Genomic DNA, 26,330 nt, shown 5'->3' on the forward strand with positions numbered 1-26,330 from the left:
CTTTAACGTATCTTGCAGGGATTGGGTGATTAATTCAGAATGAGATGATTATGACCTAAACCAAGATTAGGTGAATGTCTTTGGCTCTGGACTTTCCTGCCTCTGAAAGCATACTTGGCATGTTCAGTACAAGTTTTTAAATTGCTCAAGTTGTACCTCTTCACATAAGCCCTGGGGTCATCTAGCAGTGCTTTGCTGCTGAATGATAAATATGATTTGTATTATTTATATTAATAAATGGTCAGCAAAGATGTTCCTGACTATAGCAGTGACCCAAACTATTTAGAGCAGAGTACCTCTACTTACGAACTTAATTGTTCCGTGACCAGGTTCTTAAGTAGAAAAGTTTGTAAGAAGCAATTTTCCCCATAGGAATCAATGTAAAAGCAAACAATGTGTGCGATTGGAGAAACCACAGGGAGGGTGGAGGCCTTGTTTCCTCCTAGGAGATTCCAAGAGAGGCCCCATGGAAGCTTGTCCCTGCCTTTTCCAGCCCTGTTTCTCCCAGGAGATTCCTAGAGAGGCCCCATGGAGGCTTGTCCCTGCCTTTTCCAGCCCTGTTTCTCCCAGGAGATTCCAAGAGAGGCCCATGGAGGCTTGTCCCTGCCTTTTCCAGCCCTGTTTCTCCCAGGAGATTCCTAGAGAGGCCCCATGGTGGCTTCTCCCTGCCTTTTCCGGGTTACAGTTTTGGAGGCTCAGGTTTGCAAGTGGAAAATAGTTCTTGAGAAGAGGCAAAAAAATCTTGCACACCCGGTTCTTATCTAGAAAAGTTCGTAAGTAGAGGCGTTCTTAGGTAGAGGTATCACTGTATATGTGTTCAATGGGGGAAAATATTTTCATGATTCTGTGCAACAAATGGATGCTGCAGTCAGGGCCGCCGATAGACGGGTATATTACTGGGAGCGGCGTACCGGGCCCGGGGAAATTGAATAATGGGGGAGGGCGGCGCTTCTCCTGCTGAGCCCAGTCCTCTCCCAGTGGCTTTCGGCTCCTCCCGCCGAGGAGCTGCAAGGCTGGCCTCAGAACCCTGCGCGGCCAGCGTTCCCTCGTGCCCGGCGGGCTCCCCTTTCCTAAACCCCCACCAGCCCCCTCCTTCCCTTCCCGCCCTGCCCTCCTTCCCCGAGGCGTCCCTTGCCTAGATGGGCAGCTCTTCCGGCGAGGGTGGGCAAGGCGCACCCTTTTCAGCTCTTGGCCTCCGCCCGCGCAGAAAGCATCCTTCCGCAAGGCCCCCCGAGGAGCTGCGTGGGTCTCCAGCCTTCTCCTGGTGAGTCACCGCGGCAAGGATGCGGGCGACGGAGAAAGGGAAGAACCCGGCGCCTCGGGCTCTTCCCTCTTGCGGTAGAGGGGTAGGTGGTTTGTGGGGAGCGGGGGAGGGAATGAGCCGGCATAGTCAAAATCACAACTTCTTTCGTTTCTTTTTCTTTCTTTCTCTATTTCTCTCTTGCTCTTTCATTCTTTTTTCTTTATCTTGCTTTCTTTCTTTCTCTTGCTTTCTCTCCTTCCTTCCCTCTTTCCATTTCTTTCATTCCCCCTCTCTTTTTATTTCTCTTTCATTCTCTTTCCTCTTTCTTTCTTTTCTTTCTTTCTTTCTTTCTCTCTTGCTTTCATTCTTTTTTTCTTTCTCTTGCTTTCTTTCTTTCTCTTTCTTTCTCTTTTTCTTTCTCTCTTTTACCTTCCCTTCCTCTATTTCTTCTTTTCTTTCTCCTTCCTACCTTCTTCCTTCCCTCCCTTCCTTCAGTCCTTCCTTTCTTATTCTCCCCTTTCATAAATTTCCTTGCTTCCTTCCTCTGTTCCTGTCCCTTCCCCCTTTCTTTCTTTCCTTCCTTCCTTCCCTCCCTCCATTTCTTGCTTTCCTTCTCCTTCCTCCCTTCTTTCCTCCCTCACTCCCTTCTTTCACTCCTTCCTCTCTTCCTCTCCCCTTTCACACCTTTCCTTGCTTACTTTGCACCCTTCCTCTGTTCCTATCCCTTCCCTCTTTCCTTCCTTCCTTCCCACCCTCCGTCCATTCATTCACCCATTCCTCTCTTGATCGCCCCCTTTTACCATTCCTTCCTTCCTTCCTTCCTTCCTTCCTTCCTTCCTTCCTTCCTTCCTTCCTTCCTTCATAGCTCGCCCTCGCCTTTCTTCCCTTCCTTCCAGATGGGAGTGCCCCCTCAAGACACCCGCCTGACTGCTGGTACCCTGCTTTTTCTCTCCCCTCGTCCTTTCCAGCTCCTCTTCGGTGGCTGCCGGGTGTGGGATCCCCCTCCCCTCTCCCCTCGCTAGAAAGCACATGGTTTTGTCAACAAGAAGGGAGAAGTGCCAAGGAGCCGTAAATAAGCCTCGCTCCGCCTGACCGATGCCAGGATCTTTCTTTCCCTTGTCACTCCCGCTTCTTTCTTTCTCCTGGACGAGTCCACACAATCGGCTTAACCCAGTTCCTGAAATAGCCTATGGCAGTGCTTCCCAACCTTGACAACTTGAAGATATCTGGACTTCAACTCCCAGAATTCCCCAGCCAGCATTCGCTGGCTGGGGAATTCTGGGAGTTAAAGTCCAGATATCTTCAAGTTGCCAAGGTTGGGAAACACTGGCCTATGGGACCGCCTCGCTTGGCGTGAAGCGGGAAATGATCCCCGGGGGATGGAGTAGCTTGGCGACTTAAAATAGTTTTAAAATGACGGGGGGGGCCCAGACACTTAGGCTGTATGGGGCCCCAAAATTCCTGATGGTGGCCCTGGCTGCAGTCATCCAGACATCTGTAACTTATCTAATGCTAAGAATTGAATCATGTATACCTATATAATTCCCATGGTCAACAAATCCATTTTCTTTTAACACCAGAATATCAAAGGTACTCCTAACTTGGAATAACTCAGCTGGAAAGTATTTTATGGCCAGAAAACTATAAGTTCTAGTCCCACTTTAGGCATAAAACCTGGGTGATTTGGGGCTTATCGTTCTCAGCTCAATAGAGTTGTGGAGAAAATGAGAAAGTATTTGTATGTTTATTTATAAAAATAATAAAAGAAGTGCAGTGGTGAGTTGGGGCCGGTTCAGACTGATTCTTTAGAACCGGTAGCTCTGACTCCAAACCGAGAGCAAATCGGTTCTATGTGTCTGTGAAAGTGTCGGCCCCCCCGCCTCTGAGTTATATTGGCCTTTATTTTTGCTTCCGAAACCCAGCTGATCCAGGATAGCAGATTGAATTGCTGCTCCACAACTGTTTTCCGTGCTCCTTGCCTTGTTTGCAATGTGGAAGGGATTTTTTTTAAAGTAATGAGCCTGCGCAGATGATCATTTTCAGGAAGGGATGCGAGCGAAGCGACCCCCGTATGGAAAATGTGCACTTCCATCGCAATGCAAACCAGTGAGGAAGATAAGGAGAATCCACCCCTGAAGTAGTGTTTAAAAATCTAATGTCAAGTTAAGCATTCTGTTACCAATATCTGAGATGACACCTGTTGTGGTTAGCTCTGGCCCAGCCCCTGCCCCAAGGACTGTGGATGTGGGGGAGACATCCACATGCTGCAGGCCTGTTTTGCCCCCCCCCTTGGTCGAATCTGCTGATGAAGGCTCCTCTGACCAAGAAGACATGAGTGACAGGGAGGAGGAGAGTGGGGCAGACAGCTCAGAAGGAGGTCAATTATCTAGCTCCTCCTTGGATTCAGAACAAGAGTTAATGATACAGCCACGCATGCGGAGAGCGATGCATAGGCAACAACAACAGAGATTATTATCAAAGAAAATGAGGCCACCTGTGGTTGGGTGGTGCTGTGGTAATTAGTGAGTCTGCTATAAATAGCAGTCTGTGGGTTTGGCCATTGTGGAGGATTATCTGATTGTTGTGTTTCATGCCTGCTTTGCTGACTTTGATCTTTGTGTGCTGATTTTTCCCCGCTTTGAAACTAACCCAGAGCAAAGTGTGTTTCACTTTGTGAAAGAAGAAGGACTGTGAATTGCCTCACAGCTGCAAGCTAAGTATCACAGAACTGATAAGGGACTTGTACAAATTACCAATTTGTTTGGAGACAAGTGCTCATTGCTATACAAAAAGAGTGCTCTGTTTATTTGCATTTTCGGTATAAAGAACATTGTTTTGAATTTTCAAACATGTGTGTGTGTCTGAAATTGTATCTGTGCATTTTTGGGAGGATTCTACCAGAGAGCTCGACAGAACAACACCTTTGCCCATTCATCCACTCAACGAACTTAAAATCAGAGTAGCTACAACAGCTATAATTATTTGCCAGGAAAATGTTTGGGAACAATAAATTTGTCTACTTTCTAGTTGATTGCCTGTTTGGACATAGACCAAAACTTCAAGCAACGTAACTTGTGATCTATTATTATTTCTCAATTTCTGGAGTTGGATCATTCTAACAGAAATGCACCAGAACAAGTTTTTCATTCCTGAAGCCATTCATACCAAAGCTATTTGGTAGGCAGAGGCTCCACATGTGTTTAAACTTAGACATGCATACCCACACACAGTTGTATACCCAGTCTAGCAGTTAGTAGGTAAACCGTAGCAGCTATGCAGTCGCCTTACATGAATTCTATGTATAGGGTAACAGCATTGATAAATCCCAATGAATAGAACCAGCTCATTCTTCAAAGGATCATATTTCTCCTGCCTCACAAACCCATTTGTGATTGTGATATCAAATGATATCTCATTTAAGAGGGATACAGTCTATTGGGCAGCATATAAGCCCAGATATAGATAGGTAGGTAGGTAGGTGTTCTGCCAGCGTGTTTCAACCGCCCGTAATTACAGGGTAATTAGTCCAGTTTTTATAAACAGAAAAACAGAAACAGCTCCCATTTTAAATGTCAAAGGGATTTTCTGGTACACACAAGGCACAGGTTAAATGCAATCCAATTGCTCACCCAATAATTGAGTCCAATTCTAAAGTCCAGAGAGTCCACACACAATCTTGAACAGCACAAAAACCACGATCTTGACGAAACAATGAATCAGATAAACTGCCATGAGGGTAAAACACCAGGCTGCACTTTTATCTGTAGCACTAATTACAGCAGCCCCACCCAGCTACAGGTGGCCTCATTTTCTCTTGTAATAATCCTTCAGTTGTTGTCTCCTATGCATCACTCTACGCATGCGTGGATGTGTCATTAATTCTTGTTCAAAATCCAGGGATGATACAGATGATTGATCTCCTGGGCTGTCTGCCAAACTCCCCTCTTCCCTATCACTTACGCTTCCTTGGTCAGAGGAGGCTTTGTCGGCAGATTCCATCGGGAGTAAAACAGGCCTGTGGCATGTGGATGTTTCCCCCACACCCACCTGCACATTCCTTGGGGCAGGAGCTAGGCCAGAGCTAACCACAACAGGTAGGTAGGTAGATAGATAGATGGTAGGTAGGTAGGTAGATAGATAGATAGATAGATAGATAGATAGATAGATAGATAGATAGATAGATAGATAGATAGGCAGGCACCAGGCAGGCAGTGGAAACCGGTCAAACCTGTAAGCTCAGGTAAAGAGATGCTAGTACTATGGCTGGCTTTGTAACCCACTAATATTTTTCCTTCTATTCAAGTTGCAGTAGAATATAAACACAATAAATGAATAAAATAAAATATGCCGCCCTGAGTCACCTTGAGAAGGGTGGCACAGAAATCTAATTGATAAATAAACAAGCAAGCAAACAAACAAATAACAATCCTGCCTTTGTAGCCCACAGGGACTAATCAAAGACCCTAATCCATAGCAATAAATTAAGTTCATCTCATTTCCCTGCTCAGTCTAGACCTGAGCAATAAATGTAAGGTTGTGGTCAGAACATTGCAGTCACTTGTCTCAGAAACAATGGCAGTTTTTCCCATCATACCAAAGGGGAATTCCCATACCAAAACCTGATCAGAAATTCCATAAAATTGTATCTAGAAAATAAAAGATTTGTTTCAGAAAACACAGACTCATATCTTCTCTGAAGTTCCAAATCTACTATTCCTCCTTTTCATAATTTCACCCCATCTTCTGCTTTCACAGCTGGGAAATACATATCAAAGCTTACCTTTCAGATGCTGATCTTTCTTTTGTATCATGAAACGATAGCTGTTGCCCAATATTTGATAGCTGGGAGTAAAGTTAGGAAATTGATCTTTAAATAATCTTGAGTCTTCCACATTAAAGTGATAAAACTGGTTTGTTGTTTGTTTCTCCTAGGTTACGGAGGAGCAAAGGGATCAGGGTGTGTCATTAAGCTGCTGGTTGCCACACACGTTCAGATATCACGGGGACTGTTTTGCCTATCAGCACACATACCTTAATTAAAGATGGATAAATATTCACTGTTAGGTTTAAAACAGTCATAATGCGGCTTTGCTATAGTACCTTGTACTTGTTTTTTTAGGAGTGAGCCGAAAGTATTTAAAGCTCCAGATTTTAAGATAATGTTTCCAGACTAGATCAACTGATATTTTAAATAAAAAGTTATAATTCCCTAATATTACCAGTATTTCCATTAAATATAATTAAGTGGTATATGCCAACTTTCTGCCTTTGCTCAGAGAAATTATTAAACAGGAAATTTAGTGTGCAGACTTGCTAGGATCCAGATGACATCTTTCCTGAAACAATCAACAATCCATTACCAAGATCTGAGTTCAACTCTGTATCTTTAGCTTTATCTATGTTTTAGTATGCCGTCTGTGAATTTGCTTCATTAAAAAAAAACCATTCCTATTCTGATTTTAGTGCTCCTTGTTCATCTAATAGTTCCGAATATCTCACCATCTTACTCAGGTGTAGGGCATTTGGCTATATCATAGCCACAGTTGTTGACAGACATTGAAAAAAATCAAGGAATAAAGATTGACTGGTGGCCTTATTTGCAAATCAAAACAAGATATAAAAAAGATGTAGAACAATTTTGTATTTACAGATAGCTAGGAATGGGGGAAAATGATTACCAAAGCATACAATATATTTCTAAGATTTAAAATGGAAGAAGAATTGTGAAACAAACGATTAGCTGGGCTAGAAATTTTCTGTATACCATACAATTAGACCTTTGGGAGAAAATATGGGAAAAGAATTACAAGTAAACAAAATTGGTAGTGTACAAAAACAATCTTTATAAAATGTTTTATTGTTGGCATTTATCACCAATGAGATTGGCCATAATGTATCCAAATTGTTCAGCACAATGTTGGAGATGTGGATATAAGCAGGGTAGCTACTATCATAAGTGGTAGACCTGTCCAAAATCCAAGATGTATTAGTACAAAATTCCTTCTTGGTATCCCAGAAGCAAAAATGAATAAAGAAATTCAATATATAATAATGCATATACTGACAGCCACTAGGCTTATTTTGGCACAACACTGGAAACAGGGCGACTGCCCATCAGATGTAAAGATTATTAGTAAAATACAGTACTAGAATGCGCCAAAATGGACAAATTGACAATGGAGCTACATGAAAGAGATGAATCAGAATACTACAAAGTTTGGAGCAGATGGTGTATCTGATTAGAAAATAGAAATAAAAAATAGATAATAATGTGAGTATCATACATACATATGCAATGCAAAAAAAGGAATATGTATGTAAATAGTATGTGTCCAAGATTTGTTTGCGATGGGTGCCCAAGATTTTTCTCATCGATTGCCGAGTTTTGAATATTTTGGCTGAAGGAGAATGGTTTTGGCACCACTGCATTGATTGATGTTTGCTCTCTGTGGTGACAAGCCCAAGTTTCATCTCTTGTCACTATACAGTTGAAAAAAGCCTCGCCTTGAGTCTCAAAACTGTCAAGAAATTCTTGGGTGGCACTGACTCTTGTCGATTTTGTGTACTTTGGTAAGCATCTTGGACACCCATCGCAGCAGCGTTCATGCTCTTAGCATTCAGATAGCACAGCACACTCTTCGCGCTTGGAGGGACTTAATGAACTCAATCTGTATAGTCTGGAGGACAGAAGGAAAAGGGGGGACATGATCGAAACATTTAAATATCTTAAAGGGTTAAGTAAGATTCAGGAGCGAAGTGTTTTTAATAGGAAAGTGAACCCAAGAACAAGGGGGTACAATCTGAGGTTAGTTGGGGGAAAGATCAGAAGCAACGTAAGAAAATATTGTTTGACTGAAAGAGTAGTAGATGCTTGGAACAAACTTCCAGCAGACGTGGTTGGTAAATCTACAATAACTGAATTTAAACATGCCTGGGATAAACATATATCCATCCTAAGATAAAATACAGAAAATAGTATAAGGGCAGACTAGATGGACCATGAGGTCTTTTTCTGCGGTCAATCTTCTATGTTTCTATGTACCACATGGTTTATTATTTTATTTATTTGTCATACAAATATAGTATTGTATTGTATAACATAATATAAGTGCTGTATAGAGATAGAAAGGATAAAAAGACATTAGGACAGGGACGGTAGGCACAAAGGTGCACTTATGCACGCCCCTTACAGACCTCTTAGAAAAGGGGAGAGGTCTATTGTTGATAATGTAAGGTTGAAGATTTTGGGATGGGGGGGGAAACAACAGAGTCCAGGCGTTGACCACTCTATTGCTGAAATTGTATTTTCTGGTCTAGTTTGGAGCGATTTACATTTAGTTTGTATCTATTGCGTGCTCTTGTGTTGTTGTTAAAAGTGAAGTAGTCACCAACAGGGAGTACATTGTGAAGTATGATTTTATGAACAACAGTTAAATCAGTTCGGAGGCGGCGTTGCTGTAAATTTGCTAAACATAGTAATTGAAGTCTATATTTCCTTTTATGTACAGTAAGAGCATATACACCAAAGACAAATTTTATTTATTTATTTTTATTTATTTATTTTGTCCAATACACAATAATACACAATGAAGGTTATAGAGGATATAGTAGAGAAGAAATACGAGATACTGTATAGGAGAGACTATAGGACAGGGGACGGAAGGCACTCTAGTGCGCTTATGTACGCCCCTTACTGACCTCTTAGGAATCTGGAGAGGTCAACCGTGGACAGTCTAAGGGTAAAATGTTGGGGGCTAGGGGATGACACTACGGAGTCCGGTAATGAGTTCCACGCTTCAATAACTCGATTACTAAAGTCATATTTTTTACAGTCAAGTTTGGAGCGGTTAATATTAAGCTTGAATCTGTTGTGTGCTCTTGTGTTGTTGTGGTTGAAGCTGAAGTAGTCTTTGACAGGCAGGACATTGCAACATATGATCTTGTGGGCAATACTTAGATCATGTTTAAATTAAATTACAGTACAGTATTTAAATTCCTTGTGTGCCCAATCACAGTTGGCCAATAAAGAATTCTACTCTATTCTATTCTATCTGCAGGTCACGCAGGAGGCCTGGCCTGGGCAAGCTGTCCTCGCCTCCTAGCCACCTAATAAGTCTCACGCGTAGCCTTCCATTCATTTACACGCACGAGTGCTTACACATATTTGTAAACACCGATCGGTGTAAAAGTAGCACGTGACTCCCCCACAGCATCTACAGAGACGCGGCCATTCATTCCAGAAGGCGTCCAAGGCCAGCCCCTTTGGAGAAGAGCGGCCAGCCCCTTTCTTACGCCTGCCACTGCCAACACCGGAAGAATCTGGGCTTGTGCCACCGGTTCCTCTCCGGGTTTGAGACTCCGACCTGAGCTTTCCTCAGCCAAGGCAGCCCTGGGAGTTTCTCCGCCACGAATCCCCCCTCGCAGCCCTCCGCCAGGCCCGGACGGGGCTGCCGGCCCGGTTTTCCCAAGGATCACATGAGCAGCTCTTATCTTCCCAATTGGTTCCTTGGTGGGCCGACGCCTCCTGGCAGATCGCCGCCGAGGAGGAGGAGGAGGACTGCGCGGCCACCGAGTTTAAAGCGGGGCTCGGTCGACGCGTGATGGCCGATCCCCCCGGGAGCCCGACGCGCGTCCTCTGCCTCTTCGACGTGGATGGGACCCTCACGCCGCCTCGGCAGGTAAGGTGACCGGGAACCTTCGTCCTTCTTCCCCGCGTTTCGCGGTCGCCCTCGGCTCGTCCTTGGAACACCTTGTGCGGAATGAATGGGGACGATGGGTGTTTGTGTGTGTGTGTAGATCTGGAAAATCTAGGTTCTAGGCGATCGGAATGAATGGGGACGATCTGTTTGTGTGTGTGTGGTGATCGGAATGAATGGGGACGGCGGGGGGGGGGGGAATCCCGGGAATCGAGGCGATCTGGCGGGATCCTGAAACGTGCCGCTTCCCGAATCCTGAGCCTGAACCCGGGAACGCCGGTGGGGAGAAAAAAGTGGGCTTCTCCTTCCTTCTGCCACGTTCCCGCCCTTGGAAGCCCCGAAGCTGAGGCGATTGTGAGACTTCCCCCCTCCCTTTAAATATACAGTGTTAGAGTTAGAACTTTAACCCATCCGCCTGTATGGTAGAGCTAGCAATACCTGTAACCCATTTTAATATGCTTGAAAGTTGGAAGGGACTATCGAGCCTAATATATGGAGCCGTAGAAGCAACGTGAGAAAATATGATTTGACTGAGAGAGTAGTAGACGCTTGGAACAAACTTCCAGCAGACGTGGTGGGTAAATCCACAGTAACTGAATTTAAACACGCCTGGCATAAACATAGGTCCATCCTAAGATAAAATAGAGGAAGTAGTATGAGGGCAGACTAGACGGACCGTGAGGTCTTTTTCTGTCGTCAATCTTCTATGTTTCTATTCAGGTCGTGGTTCTTCCTTCATCCATTTCTTTGCTGATTGATATACCAACCATCAGGTAGAAAGGAAATAATTTATTATTCCCTAATCCGAGCCAAAATAAGTGCCCCGAAGCCACAAAATTCATGACAGAATAGTAAATGAAACGGGGGGGGGGGGGGGGGGGCGGACAGCGGAGGGACAAAAAATGACGCTTCTCCTGACTTCTGCCTCGTTCCCGCCCTTTTTGAGGCGGTTGCGAGAGACGTGGTGTGCGAGTTCAGTTGCCCTCAGATCGGGGAGGGGGCGGGCTGTGTGGAAATCCGGGTGTGTGTAGGGGGGGGGGGGGAGGAAGCTGCAGATTGCCCGGGATGGGCTTTTCCAAACGTTTCCATTGGGCACTGATTGTGTAAGCAATGTGAAGAGGACAAGCGACTCAGGTTGGGTGGGGAGATTAAATCCGGAAGGTTTTGGCAGGACTGGAGAGTAACTTCTGCTGCAAGCTAACTCAAGCACTAAGGAGCACTTACCATGGGATTGGCTTATGTATGATTAGTAGTGCTGTTGTCTTCCAAAATTGATCGGCCACTACTACTTCAGCTTCAACCACAACAATACATGGGCACACAACCGATACAAACACAAACTAAACCGCTCCAAACTCGACTGTAGAAAATACGACTTTAGCAACTGAGTAGTTAATACATGGAACTCACTACCTGACTGTAGTTTGAACACCAAGAATATCCACTGTTGACCTCACCCGATTCCTAAGTGGTCAGTAAGGGTACCATGTGCCTACCATCCTTGTCCCTCATGTTTCTCTATTATTAGTATAAATATCATGTATATAAAGATTGTTACATACTACCAATAGTACTTGACTGGATAGATGGATGGATGGATAGATTTTAGATAGATAGATAGATAGATAGATAGATAGATAGATAGATAGATAGATAGATAGATAGATAGATAGATTTAATGGGAGTGGGAGCAACTTGCAATTTCCTGTTAGCCTCTCCATTGAGTTTCCCTCTCCCCCTCTTCCTTCCTTCCTTCCTTCCTTCCTTTCTTCTTTTCTCTCTCTCCCTTTCATTCTCTCCTTTCCTCCTCTTGTATTCCTTCCTTTCTCTCTGTTCCTTCCTACCTCCCTGTCCCTTCCTCCTTCCCTCCCTGTCCTTTCCATCAGGCAGATAAGTGGCTGCTGCTGTGTGAGGGACAGAACAAGGAGTGCAGTGCAAATGTAGAAGGATTTATGGGAAGCTGCCAGAAAATGTTGAAAATGGAGACCAGAAGGACATCACTGACCACAATGGCAGCACTGAAGCAGCAACAGCCAAACAACTCTGAAGCAGTCACAGCCTCCCTAAATTTCATTCGTTTGGGAGTCATTGGCCCCAGCATTCTATAAATGAGTCCATTTCAGATACCTTAGTTGAACATATTTTGCTCTGTGATGCACTGTTTTGCCCAGATAAAGGTTACAGACATGGGATCTTTTTTAATATACACTGCTCAAAAAAATAAAGGGAACACTTAAAGAACAGAATACAATATAAGTAAATCAAACTTCTGTGAAATCAAACTGTCCACTTAGGAAGCAACATTTAATCAATTTCCCATGCTGTTGTGCACATTCAACAAAGAACAAAGAATTCAATGAGAATATTGGGGAAAGATCAAAAGCAACATGAGAAAATATTATTTTACTGAAAGAGTAGTAGATCCTTGGAACAAACTTCCAGCAGACGTGGTAGATAAATCCACAGTAACTGAATTTAAACATGCCTGGGATAAACATATATCCATCCTAAGATAAAATACAGAAAATAGTATAAGGGCAGACTAGATGGACCATGAGGTCTTTTTCTGCCGTCAGACTTCTATGTTTCTATGTTTCTATATTTCAGTCATTCAGATGTGTTATTTGAGTGTTCCCTTTATTTTTTTGAGCAGTATATAAATGGCTCCACTCTAGATTTGTATTCCATTAACTGGTAGCTGGACTGTTGAGTTCCATATAAATCTGCATTATATGAAAGCTTAAATCCATGGCAGAATAGTAAATGAGACAGCAGTGTCTCTTGTATATAAACAAAAGACCAAGTACAGTTCTGATTGGTTAAGAATAACATAGAAGAAATACGAACAGAAGGAAAAATTATCCATACATTTCCAATGCCCCTTCCCTGGTCTGTCCAAAACTCTTACATTTTATTGCTCTCCCACCATTTCTAGATAAGGGTTTTCTAGCACTGTGGTTTCCTTTGAGTTTTTATCTACTGATTACAATTTATCTGATAATTTTAAACATCAGTTGCCCTGGTTTATGAACGCTTATTCCATCATGATGGATTGATTAGATTTTAACACATACAGCATCCATGTCCGTCTATTGCATAATCTCGGCATGCTGATCTCTGTAGCTTTTCCATAAAGATCTCTTTTTCTCTATTCCCTTCAGAAAATCGAGCCTGAAATAGCAGAATTTCTTCAAGATCTGCGTAAAAGAGTGAAGATTGGGGTGGTTGGAGGCTCAGACTACTCCAAAATAGCAGAACAGCTTGGAGAAGGAGACGAAGGTAAGTAAGATGTCTTTCTTTTGCCTCACTTAATTTTTATATTACAGATTTTTTATTATTGTTTGGACATTGTTGAATGCCCGCATATTAGTGTCAAATCATGTTAGCGAACCATAATTCAAACAAAATAGAAAGTTGTGTCGAATTCTCCCATAGCAAGGCTGCTCTAAGTATCCTGGACAAGTTATTACTTTTAATGTAAAGACTATTTAAGAGTTTCAGCCAAGAGACTGGCCATTCCATCCTGTGCAATTGCTTTAAAGTCATAGAACAAAGCAGGAAAATCGAGTTTTAAGGCTATCAGGCACAGGAGCAGCCTTGCAAGAGGTATTTCTATACTCTTTCCTTGAAATTATGTGGCAAACTCTAAGTTTAAATGTACAGTTCTACATACATAACCAGGAAACTCAGGTGAAAAAAAAAATCAAAGATAGAAACACTCCAGAATGCAGGGAATGTAGAACACAACAGAAATTTGCAATGTAAATTTTTACAGACTACAGTAACTTTCAGAACAGAGAAAGAAATCATGAGTTTTATTTTTGTAACAAGCCATCAACCTGCAACAATCTGAGGTTGAAAAATGTTAACATTCCATGCTTACATAAATTTGCATGAAAATGGCATAGAGTGATCCCTCGATTTTCGCGGGTTCAAATCAAACTTCGCGAAACGGCTATACCACAGTTTTTCAAAAAATATTAATTAAAAAATACTCCACGGTTTTTTTCTATACCATGGATGACGTCATACGTCATCACCAAGAGTCACTTCTCTCTCTGTTTCTCGTTCTTTCCTGTCATTCTCTGCTTCAATCATTTTCTCATTTCTCTTTTTTCTCCCCTTTTTTCTATCATTTCTCTCTCTCTCTACCTTCCCCCCTCCCCCCCTCTTGCTCTCTCTCTCTCTCTCTTTCTCACTCTCTCTCTCTCTCTCTTTGTGAGAATGCCTGCCCCGCTTCTCCTGCAGCTCCCTCGCTGAAAGCTGGGATGAAAGCGCTCTCAGCTAAGGAACTGTGAGAGGGGCGGGGCAGGCATTCTCAAAGCGCTTAGAGTGGCTAGCGGCTGAATGAGGAGGATGAGAAGCTGTAGCCGCCAGCGCTGCTGCAGGAGGACCCATGTCCCAAGAAAGCCGGTGAGAGGGGCAGATCAGGCGGGTGGGGGGTAGTGGCGAGGGGGCCGGAGGCGCTGGGGGGGCGAGGGCGGCCGACATTCAAAACAATCTTTGCTGGCCTCCGCACTTTCTTCGCTCCCCGCCCCCAACTTCAAGCCCGGCTCCTTGCGCGGCCTTGGAAAAGGATGCGTGGGGGTAGTTTTTGGCTGTCCATAGCCAAAAATAGTGTTTTAACTTCTGCATCTCTACTTCGCAGAAATTCAACTTTTGCGGGCAGTCTGGGAACGCAATCCCCGCGAAAATCGAGGGATCACTGTATTGCTTTCCAGGCCACGTTTCCAGATATACCATTAAGTTAGTGGAATTTCACTGTGTGCTTTCAGTTTAAGCTAGATCCAGTACAGTTTTTTTAAAAAGGAAGAGTTATTACATATCTCGTGTTCCTGTGTGTTTGTTATCATGTTTTGTCAGTAACAAAAACAGTACAATATCAGATTTTGAATCCTGCCTTCCAAGGAAAGGTGGCAGCTCAGGTTTAGCATTCCTAAAATTATTAATGAGCATCACTGTCTACACAGCTTTTTTAGAGAAGCGGCACAAACAGAATTCAACTAATTCATCCGTCTTGGCCTCGAGCCATTTGAATGATGAAAAGAGTTGCATTAATACCGTATTTGACTGATTTCTCTTCTGTTGATTTCCCCCCCCCCCCTCAATTTCTCTACTCTTCCAACAACCATTTTCAACAGTCATAAAAAGATTTGATTACGTCTTTGCAGAAAATGGCACTGTGCAATACAAGAATGGGCAACTAGTCTCAAAGCAGGTAGGGCTAGCCACTTTGTGTTTCTCCATTGACTTTTTCTGCCCTTTTCACATCTATTTTCACATGAAATCACTCATAGGGAGAAGGTTATATTCAAAACCCTTTCAACTCATCCGGCTTCACATAGGAATTGAAATAAAGAATAACCTTATTTTAGGATGGATAATTTGGGTTGCCTAACTATTGTTTGCACCAACCCTCACTGGTGCTTATAGTAAATTACTTTGCCAGGAACTGAAACTCAACTAACTCTGGAGGACCACTGGTTGCATAACCTTTTAATAAACCTCCAAAGGGAAAGCAAAACCTCAATGAGTGATGCCTGAAAAACATTCTTTCATAATGTAATATACCAGATATATGGTTGAATGTTATAAATTATTTTCCTTTTGACACAAAATACAAGATAATAAGAGACATTATATTTAATAACATTTTCTGATCCAACATCCACTAAATGTCTTTTGTTTTTCCATTTTTAATTTTTTTTTAATTTAAACATTTCATCTTTCATCAAACTGTCATCGGTACAAATATCTCTGTGCAATCAGAATTTACAATATTCATTACATTGATATTAATTCTTTAATCTTACAATAATAATAATAATAATAATAATAATAATAATAATAAGCATAATAAACCTATTCATTTTTTCCTCTTAACATATCCTCTAATAAGAATATAATAGTAATATTAAACACAATAACAGTCATATTTTTAAGAATCATAAATGTGTTGTAACTAAGAAATGGCTTTGATTGCTGAAAATTACAGCCCTAATTGGATTTTCAGGACAGCAAGTCAAAGGAGGCTGTTTTAAGATTATTATTTTCCTTTCAGTCCTCTTCATCCAGATATGACAATCTAGAAATGTTGTATATTTTAGTACTACTGCGAAAGGTAAAATTCTTGCATCTTACATCATAAAATAAAATTTGTTAAGCAACGTTTTAAGACTTCACCTACCTTGATTTCTACTCCTTTTGACAAAGGCCTCCTTTGTTTCTAATTAACATACTGTGTAATGAAACTGTCCATATCAAGGATCATTTTTATCAATTGCATCCTTTATTCAATAGGCAATCCAGAACCATCTTGGAGAGGAACTTTTGCAAGAGCTGATCAACTTCTGTCTTAATTACATGGCACTTCTAAAGTTGCCCAAGAAGCGGTAATTTACTTTCCTTATATCAATATATGAGGATTGTGTTTTACCATATAATGTTTGGAATTTGGATCACAGGTAAAGAAAAAAATACCCAGCTTTCTTTTTCCAGGCAAGGAATAGCTTTGTCCAAGAATAAAGTTTCCCCCCATTTTCTTATTACTTAACCATTTTGTTAGGATTTGTAATTAATTAGATGATATATTGAGAAGAAAGTCCTTAATGTTCCATCCTAATTTGAAAATGATCGGAATATTTTCTCAAAATTAAGCCATTTCAGTTAATTGTTTGGGGTGTATGTTTCATATTCAGCCTTCTATAGGAGGCAGCTGAGAGGCATGAAGGCATGATCTTAAAGACAGGTGTTGAGATATTTCAGCTTGCATTGATAGGCAATTGCTTTTTAAACATGGAATAGGAACAGAAAAACCTTCAATCTGCTCAGATCCTTTAAAAAAAAGCTGAAGAACTGTTTTTAGGTGATTTTGAACTGTGTTTGAGATTGGGGATTGGGATTAAGAGTAAATTTGAAGTGGCGGGAGGATGACAGAATGAGAATAGAAATAGGAGTAGTTGGCCTTCCAGAAATTTCATGCTCCTATTCCTATGCTTAATTTGTCTTTTACAAATTCTGTATCACTGAAATGAAATTATTTTAACACTGAATTATAGCAACCCAAATTGAAATACTAGGGATCTTCAAATAGGGTGCTTGTAGAGGCTACATGCCCTCTTTGAGCTAGAAGTTGCATACCTTAGTTTCAACTCCAAGGATTTTGAGCCTCTGTAACAGTACAGTGGTACCTTCCTACCTTATATTATTCTTTTTTCTCCAAATATAAAAAGGGGAACATTCATAGAATTTCGCAATGGAATGTTGAACGTTTCTCCCATTGGTCGAAGCTGCAGCTTGGAAGAACGATTAGAATTTTCTGAACTAGATAAGGTAAATATGAGCATTTGACAGCTCAATACATTATCAGTGGGGGTGTTTTTATTATGATATATCAGTGTTTCCCAACCTTGGCAACTTGAAGACATCTGGACTTCAACTCGGGAATTCTGGGAGTTGAAGTCCAAATATCTTCAAGTTGCCAAGGTTGGGAAACACTGTGATATATAATTGCTTTAGGATTCCTGTGATATTTTAGGCAAGTGTCTTTTATTTAGGTTTTATGAACAGGATGTAATATATGCCGAAGATGAAATTATACAAGAAGATTAACCTAAAAGTTTGCTAGAAGATCTCTTTGAACTGTTTTCTGTAGAGAAAAAAGTGGAATCTGATAAAAATAACCGAAGTGTCTTTTTTCACACTTCCAACTGTCTCCACTATAGAAAGAAAAGATACGAGAGAAGTTTGTAGCAGCTCTGCAGAGGGAGTTTGCAGGCAAGGGTCTGCGATTTTCCCGAGGTGTGTATTAAAAATTTCTCACAGTCATTTTGGATGCTTTTTTAGTATATTTTATTTTGAGTGGGATTTGGCAAATAAAAATAAAATTTTATTTAAAAGCAGGCATGTGGTTAATATAAAGTGATGTGTAACTGCAAGGAAGTTAAGTACAATTTTAGTTTGTAGCAACTGAAGTTTCCAAATCACAAGAAATAATCCCTATCCATTTTGCTCAGACTCCATTTCTGTATTGCTTCGGGACCACATTGTAAAAACACTTTGGAGAAGGGCAATGGAGATGTTGAAAGCTAGTGGAGATTGATAAATGGAGATGACAGACATTGAGCCTTATGAAGGGGGATTGAAGTAGCAGGACATATAGGCTTGAGCAGGGAAGACTGATATGAAATATGACAGCATTCTTCAAAAAGCTGAAAAAATATCACAAAGAATGCCAAGACATTCTTGGAATGAATGAATACTCAGGTAGATTTCACATATAAGTGGAGCTTTGCACAGCTTAAATTTCTGTATATCATTTTTTCAGTTGGCCAAATTTCTTCCTGTTAGCAGGATACACTATTCCTTACAGTGATGGTGGCAGCTCTTGGCATTTCTGCCATTAACATGCCAGATTTATTTAGGAAAATGTATTGAGCTACCAATGTGGCAGAGATTATATTCAAAGCACTCATGAAGAATGTCCCTATAGTATTAGGGTTAAACTGAATTACATGAGATATTTGCTAAGTCGATCCCTGTTACTTAACTTCAAGCCACCCAAAGTTACCAGGGAGTTAATAAATCATTTATTACAAATTATTATTATTATTATTATTATTATTATTATTATTATTATTATTATTTATTCGATTTGTATGCCTCCCCTCTCCGGAGACTCGGAGCGGCTCACAACACAAAACATGATACAAATGTTAGAATAAAAAAGCAATTTAAACCTCTGAGTATAAAAAGCAATCATACATCTCAGACAAACCTTGTGTTAAACAGGAAACGGACCGGGAGAGTCAGTTTCCCCATGCCTGACGGCAGAGGTGGGTTTTGAGGAGTTTGCGAAAGGCAAGGAGGGTGGGGAGTTGATTCCAGAGGGTCGGGGCCGCCATAGAGAAGGCTCTTCCCCTGGGTCCCGCCAGACATTGTTTTGTCGACGGGACCCGGAGAAGGCCAACTCTGTGAGACCTAAATGATAAACATGGGGTTTATGATAAACATGAGTTTTTCTTGTACTCCAGTGACAGCAGAGCATGATGAAAGAATTCTTTCCCCCATTAGCTATATTGTTAAGCACATTTTCACATACAGTGTTCCTTTGATTTTTGCGGGGGATGCGTTCCGAGATGCGTGCCTGCAAAAGTCGAATTTCCACGAAGTAGAGATGAGGAAGTAAATACACCATTTTTGGCTATGAACAGTATCACAAGCCTTCCCTTAAGACTTTAAACCCCTAAATTACCATTTCCCATTCCGTTAACAACCATTTACTAACCATTATTACTGGTACTCACCATTGAATAAGACACTTAGTGATCCTGATATTTATAAACATAATTATTTATTAACAATAATAATTATTATTTTTGTTATTTGTTTGCAAAAATTATTAGTTTGATGATGACGTATGATGTCATCGTGCAGGGAAAAACGTGGTATAGGAAAAAAAAGTGAAGGTTTTTTTAATTAATATTTTTTGTAAAACCGTGGTATAGGCTATTCGCGAAGTTCGAACCTGTAAAAATCGAGGGAACACTGTATTTTTCTAAAATGTATTTGAACTCGGCACATCATGGGTACTCAAACCAACTGTTTCTTGTTTGTGTCTTCAGCTGAGGGCCCATCACTAATGCCAATCAATCTCATTGCTATGGAAACATCAACGCTAACATTATAATGTGTCTGGGAATCCAGCCGACAGAGCAGCGCAGGTCCATGTGTCATGTTAAAAAAAATATTTGCACAAAGACAGTGTCTTATGCCAGAGAAAGCAAAGGAAAGATTTTGCTCCTCTCGTTGTCACTAATTTTTCTCTCAATCTGACAGGTGGTATGATTAGTTTTGACGTTTTTCCAGAGGGCTGGGACAAACGCTATTGCCTCAACATTCTTGAGGATGAGAAATTTGATATCATACATTTCTTTGGAAACGAGACAACCCCTGTAAGTATATACGATAGGAACCCATTTTAAGGACTGTTCTTATCAGAATGGACTCTTCTCAGAGCCCAGTTACCACTATGTCTCAAAAACATCTTTCTTTCTTTCTTTCTTTCTTTCTTTCTTTCTTTCTTTCTTTCTTTCTTTCTTTCTTATTTATTTATTTATTTGATTGATTGATTGATTGATTGATTTTTATGCCACCCTTCTCTTTAGACTCAGGGTGGCTTACAACATGTTAGCAATAGCACTTTTTAACAGAGCCAGCCTATTGCCCCCACAATCCGGGTCCTCATTTTACCCACCTCGGAAGGATGGAAGGCTGAGTCAACCTTGAGTCGGTGATGAGATTTGAACCGCTGACCTACAGATCTACAGTCAGCTCCAGTGGCCTTTGTGATCTTCATACTGTCATTTCAATGGTTGAAAATGTCAGTAAGCATTTGAGGGAGCCTCGGATATTGCCTGTTTACAAACTGAAGGGTCCTACAAATGCTTCTCTGATCAGAATTACCAGTGAGCAAAGGTCTTGTTTGTACGACAAAGCCAGCTTCTATCAAGATCTCGCAAGTGGTGCAGACCCACAGCCCAAGATATGTTCTGGCAGTCAAGTCAGTCTTTTCCATGGACTGTTTCATCCACATCTGAAACAGGGGGTACTCTGAGACTAACCTACTTTTTTTGGAGAAGGGATTAGAGTCGCTGTAAAAAGACTTCTTCAGTAGTCCCTTCCCCCCTCATTTTTGTTACCATGTTTCCCCCGAAAATAAGACACTATCTTATATTAATTTTTGCTCCAAAAGTTGTACTACGTCTTATTTTCGGGGGGTGCCTTATATTTCTCAAATAAGACAAATTCACAGGCAGAAAAGCTGACACCCCCAAAGAAAGTGTACCGTACGGTACACTGATTACGGTATGGTACCTGTCAGTATGGCACCCACCCACACAAATGACAGCACTTATATGGTACAACAGTATACTCCTGCTATTGCAGCTTCCGGCCACCAGAGGAACTACAATCTACACACTGTAGTGGAGACTGTAATGGCGATGAGACAGTAGCAGACTGTGTCTGCTGTACTGGACGGTACAAAGCGATGGAAAGGGCCAGCAGGGGACGCCACATTATTACGGTACCGCTATGAACAGCTTTGAATGGTACCGTATGTTTTTCCACCTTACTGTATGTAAACTTGACTACGCCTTATTTTCGGGGGGTGCCTTATATTAGCAAATTCTGCAAAACCTCTGACATGCCTTACTTTCGGGGTACGTCTTATTTTCGGGGAAACAAGGTAACTCTTCCATGGGCTTGCATGAATGAAGACAGAAGAGCTGCCCAGTAGGAGACAGCAGACTTTTCCTGGCTCTTGCTAGACTTTGAGGAAGCCAGCCATGTGCAGGCAGTTGGCTTCCCAATAGCCTAGCAGGAGCCAGGGGAGCCTTGCAATCTTCTGACTGGGGCAGGAGGTTTGTTGTGAAGCATGTAGGCAGCAGGTTTCCCAAAAGCCTAGCAAGAGCCAAGAGAGGTTTGCATAGTCTCCTAACTGAGCCGAGGTGGCGCAGTGGATAGAGTGCAGTACTGCAGGCCACTAAAGTTGACTGCTAGATCTGCAGGTCAGCAGTTCAAATGTCATCACCGGCTCAAGGTTGACTCAGCCTTCCATCCTTCCGAAGTGGGTAAAATGGGGACCCGGATTGTGGGGGCAATAGGCTGGCTCTGTTTAAAAAAGTGCTTTTGCTAACATGTTGTAAGCCGCCCTGAGTCTAAGGAGAAGGGCGGCATTAAAAAAAATATAATTGAATTGAATTGAATTGAACAGCCAGCTGATTGGGCAGAAAGCTCTAAATGCAGCTGTCATTTCCGCAAGGAATTGATGTGCTGAAAGTAGCAGTTCTTCCCGGATGCATGGGGAACAGGCCAAGCACCGTGGGGTCCCAGTGGGGCAGCATAGGGCGGAGGTGTAGAGAGATGAGGAGGAGTTGCAGTGTACCTCTATTTGATCTGAGAGCAAATGACATGGAGATGTTGCAGCTGCCATGACTTTAAAACAGGATCTTATGTAGCTTTGTAGGGGAAGGGAGTCTGTTGTGACTTCAGATATTATGTGACCAGTCATATAGTGAGGACTGTCTATATGCATTTTTATAGAGTCATTCGAGATGCGAGGAAGGCTCTTTTTTCCATCTATGAAGATTAAGACTTCCTTGCTGCAAATTTTATTCTTGCTTGTAGAGATGTAGAAATCACAGTCACTGACACATGGTTTCTAGAATACTTTGTCCCTGTTGGAAATATTTCTCTGGGCTGAGCAGAGCAGTCTAATGTTGAAAAGCAAGCTCTCTTTCTTTCTCTGGGATCATTTATTTATTTATTCATTTGTCCAATACACAATACATATGGAAGAGAATAGACATGAAGTAATATATATAAAGATAATATGTAAAAATAGAGGAGAAGATATATGAAAGGAAGAAAATATGTATGATATATGAGATAAAGGAAAGACAATTGGACAGGGGACGAAAGGCACACTAGTGCACTTATGTACGCCCCTTACTGACCTCTTAGGAACCTGGAGAGGTCAATCGTGGATAGTCTAAGGGAGAAATGTTGGGGGTTAGGGGTTGACACTATTGAGTCCGCTAATGAGTTCTACGCTTCGACAACTCAATCATGCTGTCTCTCTCTGGACTTGCAAGTTTATTCTTTTACAACCAGTTTCTTGTGTGTACAAATATAAAACATTAATTCTTAACTTAACCTAGTTACAATGTAAATAGTTAATATGTGACCCATAGCATACAGACAAATCCTGTCAGGGTACAAAGATGGCTAAATAAACAGGAGAGCATCTTAATTAACTAAACAAAGAGAAGGGTTTCAATTACCTAAAGTCAATAGAACCCCAAATAATTATTTCCTTAAACTGATCAAGAAGGGATGAGTTGTTTCAACTAGGCAGGTAGGTTCTTAATCCAATCATGGTTGGTTTGACCTTTTAACTAGAGCTGAATAAGCATGTAACTTTTTTCCTAGATGCATAGAGGGTATAATTTTTATGCTTTAAATAATTCGGAATAATGGAATGCTTTATTAGCAATATATGTGTACATATCATTGCAATAATTGATAATAACCTACACTTGCTTAAACCAATTATTAAGCCAGTTTGTATCCTCTCTCAATTATGGATTTTTAGATGGACTGTCATTTCCCTGGGAATTGGCACATCCAGATTGGCTTGAGCAAATCTAAGTGGAGCCAGAAACCCTCTCTCAGCGGAGGCAGGAGAATTGGATGCATGTTTTTTCTATCATTGCTGTCACAGTTCTTCCATGAATTTAAAATTTAAAAATCAGAAAGCAGAAGGAATAATATTCTTTTATATCCTTAGGGTGGGAATGATTATGAAATCTATGATGATCCTCGGACAGTAGGACATAGTATCCATTCTCCCCAGGACACCGTTCGACGATGTCGAGAGATCTTCTTTCCAGAGACAGTGAACAAATCTTGACTCGCGGAGCTTCTGCTGCTATTCTTCTCGTTCACTTCATAAATGCACCTTTTGAATTATAATCACGGCTTGATGGAGCCCAAGGTTGAAATGCACTTTGGAAATGGAGGTGACATGTGAGAAGGGAGAGTTAAAGTGCCATGACCAGTTTGTAGTAGTAACAATCTACAAAATGCTAACTGCCATATTTCATCCTTCCAGCCCCTAAAACAAAAAGTTTTGTTTTAAAGGGAGGTGAGTCCTTTTTCTAAAACTCAGAGAGAGAAGGAGAGAAATAGAAAGCTGGCAATCTCTTCATATATTCACCCAAATCAATTTCTGAGATTAAAATAATGGTATTTAATAGGTTAAAGGGGAAACAATGTGATCTTTCAAAGTATTTTCATATTCTTGAACCCTTAAGATGCCTCGACATTTTTTTAAAAGTTGGAATCAGGTGTTTTTTCTGTAAGAGTCTTAAGACTCATTTATGCCGCCAGGGTTAGGGCCATTAGATCCTTGGCCCCTGGCCAATGAATGTGTTGAGACAAAGTTGATTGGATGAAACGACTGTTTTTATGGTTTTGGGTTCTTTTAAAATTCAAATTAATTAATTGGATCAAGAAGTTTCATATTGTTTTATTATATGTTGTAAGCTGCCCCAAGTCCTTGGAGAGGGGTGGCATAAAAGTCCAATTAATGAATAATAATAAATAAATAATAGTGAATAGGGAAAACACAGCTAATCCATTACAGAATGCGAAGGGAGGTAGAAAGTAAATTTTGAAACATAGATCCTATTGAAAGTGATAAGTCATAGACATTACCACTCAACTCAGCTTTCAGTATTCATTAGAATATTCTTCTGTGGCTTCTGATCTAATATGTGAAACTACCCATTTGAAATATGACTTTGGTGCTCAGGTTTATTTTATCATAGATAATATATTTTTGGTCCAATAAAAGTACAGTTTGTGTGTTGTGGGTCAACAGGTCTTAGTAGCTTTGCATATTGCAACTGTGTCTTCCCACAACGAGGTCCGGGGAGCAGCCCTTGCTTTAGCTTCAGTTGTTGGAATATTATTTACTTGCACTTTCTTCCCATTGTACAATCTAATTCTTCAAGCAGGATTGTACTTTATCACCTTAATTATCCAACCTAACTATAGAAGTGCTGGCAATAGCATTTAGATCTAATGATCCCATTAATGGAATAAAAACGGGAGGTAAATGCATCTTTTAAATCTATTTTTAAAATATTTTGACTCTGAAATGCTTTTTAACCAGCTAGGTACTGTATATTAAGAAGTGAAAGAAATTTGCCCTCTGCTAACAGCATTAGAGTATAAAAGCTACCATTGAAGAGATATTCGTCTTTATACATCCTTGATCAATTTAGCCATTCAACATGTGATAGGCCCATCTATCCACCTCCCACCTATAATTAGCTCTGTCATTTTTATTTCAGACCTGTTAATTGATGGAGGCCTACTTCCTGTTGCTTCCTCCCCTATTGCACACTGCTTGGATGTTAGCAGAGGCTAACAAAAGCTAAGTGAATAATATATTTTAAGTTCCAGAGATTGCGGTGTCTGTCTCTTTTTTTATAGCTATATCTGACACTCTGAGCTTCAAAACATGTCAATATTTTAGGATGAATTACAGTGTTTAAAATGAAAATTCTTGCAATTGAACTTTTTATTACAGTGCCTCCTAGTGGTAACTCCTAGATAGGCTTTAAAGCATTGGCAAAAAAGAAAAAACAGAAAACCTCTATTGCAATCTACAAAAATAAGAAAAAATAATATTCATTAATACATTATTGAGCATTGCAGATAGAGCATATGATTCCATGTATTCTGGGAGGCTCACGTAAACAATGAAATCATTTTGAAGCTGGTTAGAACCAAGTAAGTTAGAACCAAGTAAGTTTATAAATCAGTGGCTTTTTATCCAAAATGTTTTTCTAGAATAAAATAGATTGAAAATATTTTTACTAAAACAATGCTTCTAATTTGAAAGAGTTGATACACAGTTTTGATAAAGCTTATTCTTCCTTTAAATACTTCTATCAACATAAATTAATCAGGATGATTATTATGGTTTGGCTAAAATGAAATCTTTGAGAAAATATATTTATAACTTTTTATGATAGTAGAGAACCTTTCAATAAAGATCAGATTGAATAGGTGACAAATTACCAAAATTTTCTGATATCGACTTAAATTTCTTTGGGACGATAGAAATATTAGAGATTCAGCAACATGACTCGATATCCATTTTGGGAATGTAATACTTTATTCATTTAAAACAACCAAAAACAATTTCAAAAATTTATTGGTTGTGATTGCAATCAGAAATAGAAGATCCCTTATATATTTTAAGGGAAGCTTGGGATACTGATCTTAGTAATCCTGTACAGGAGACAAATTGGCAGAGGTTCTGGAAAGAGTTTTGGTAAGAAATGCAATGGGGGCGAAAATCACTTAACACCTTCTCCAAAATTTGGAAGAATAATTTTGATATATCCAGTATGAGCCAACCTAACAGGAGTAAAGTACCAACAATGGTATGTTTGTTTCATTTATTTATCAGCCAGTGAATCAAATTCACATGTCACCTATGGCTTGGAAAATGACTCTGGGCATTGTACAACAGTCATTTTCCATGAGATGGATGACATGTGAATTTTGATATCAAAATTATTCTTCCAAATTTTGGAGAAGGTGTTAAGTGATTTGTTTTCATTTATTGTGATAATGCAATAAAGATATGAAATACATGCCTTCAGCTATAGTACTTTCATATAACCATGGCACTAATTCAGAGACATGAAAGCAGGTGTTTTATCACTTGCTTTTTTCATAAATAGTGCCATGATGCAATTAGAGGAATCTAAATAAATAAAAGGATGATGAGACGCTGGTATTATTAATGA

The 26,330-nt window shown here is 40.6% G+C and overlaps 2 protein-coding genes across 3 annotated transcripts in view; one reads left to right on the plus strand and one right to left on the minus strand.

Moving 5' to 3' along the window:
- The window catches only part of XRCC6 (X-ray repair cross complementing 6), a 43,527-nt gene extending 37,343 nt beyond the window's left edge, over positions 1 to 6,184 (minus strand). The window contains exon 1 of one of the 2 annotated variants that reach the window (XM_070756026.1): positions 6,024 to 6,184. The gene's annotated coding sequence lies outside the window, so the exon portion shown is untranslated. The remainder of the gene's footprint in view (positions 1 to 6,023) is intronic. The other variant, XM_070756030.1, reaches the window with a different exon arrangement.
- A 3,421-nt stretch (positions 6,185 to 9,605) lies between these two features.
- Positions 9,606 to 25,162, plus strand: PMM1 (phosphomannomutase 1). The gene is made up of 8 exons (XM_070756034.1): positions 9,606 to 9,921; positions 13,101 to 13,218; positions 15,081 to 15,157; positions 16,240 to 16,331; positions 17,172 to 17,271; positions 17,664 to 17,739; positions 19,777 to 19,892; positions 23,291 to 25,162. Exons 1-8 carry the CDS (start codon positions 9,844 to 9,846, stop codon positions 23,411 to 23,413), a joined length of 780 nt encoding a protein of 259 aa, XP_070612135.1. The 5' UTR covers positions 9,606 to 9,843; the 3' UTR covers positions 23,414 to 25,162.
- Positions 25,163 to 26,330: the final 1,168 nt, after the last annotated feature.

Source organism: Erythrolamprus reginae, chromosome 6 (genome assembly GCF_031021105.1).
Source record: "Erythrolamprus reginae isolate rEryReg1 chromosome 6, rEryReg1.hap1, whole genome shotgun sequence".
NCBI classification, from domain to species: domain Eukaryota; kingdom Metazoa; phylum Chordata; class Lepidosauria; order Squamata; family Dipsadidae; genus Erythrolamprus; species Erythrolamprus reginae.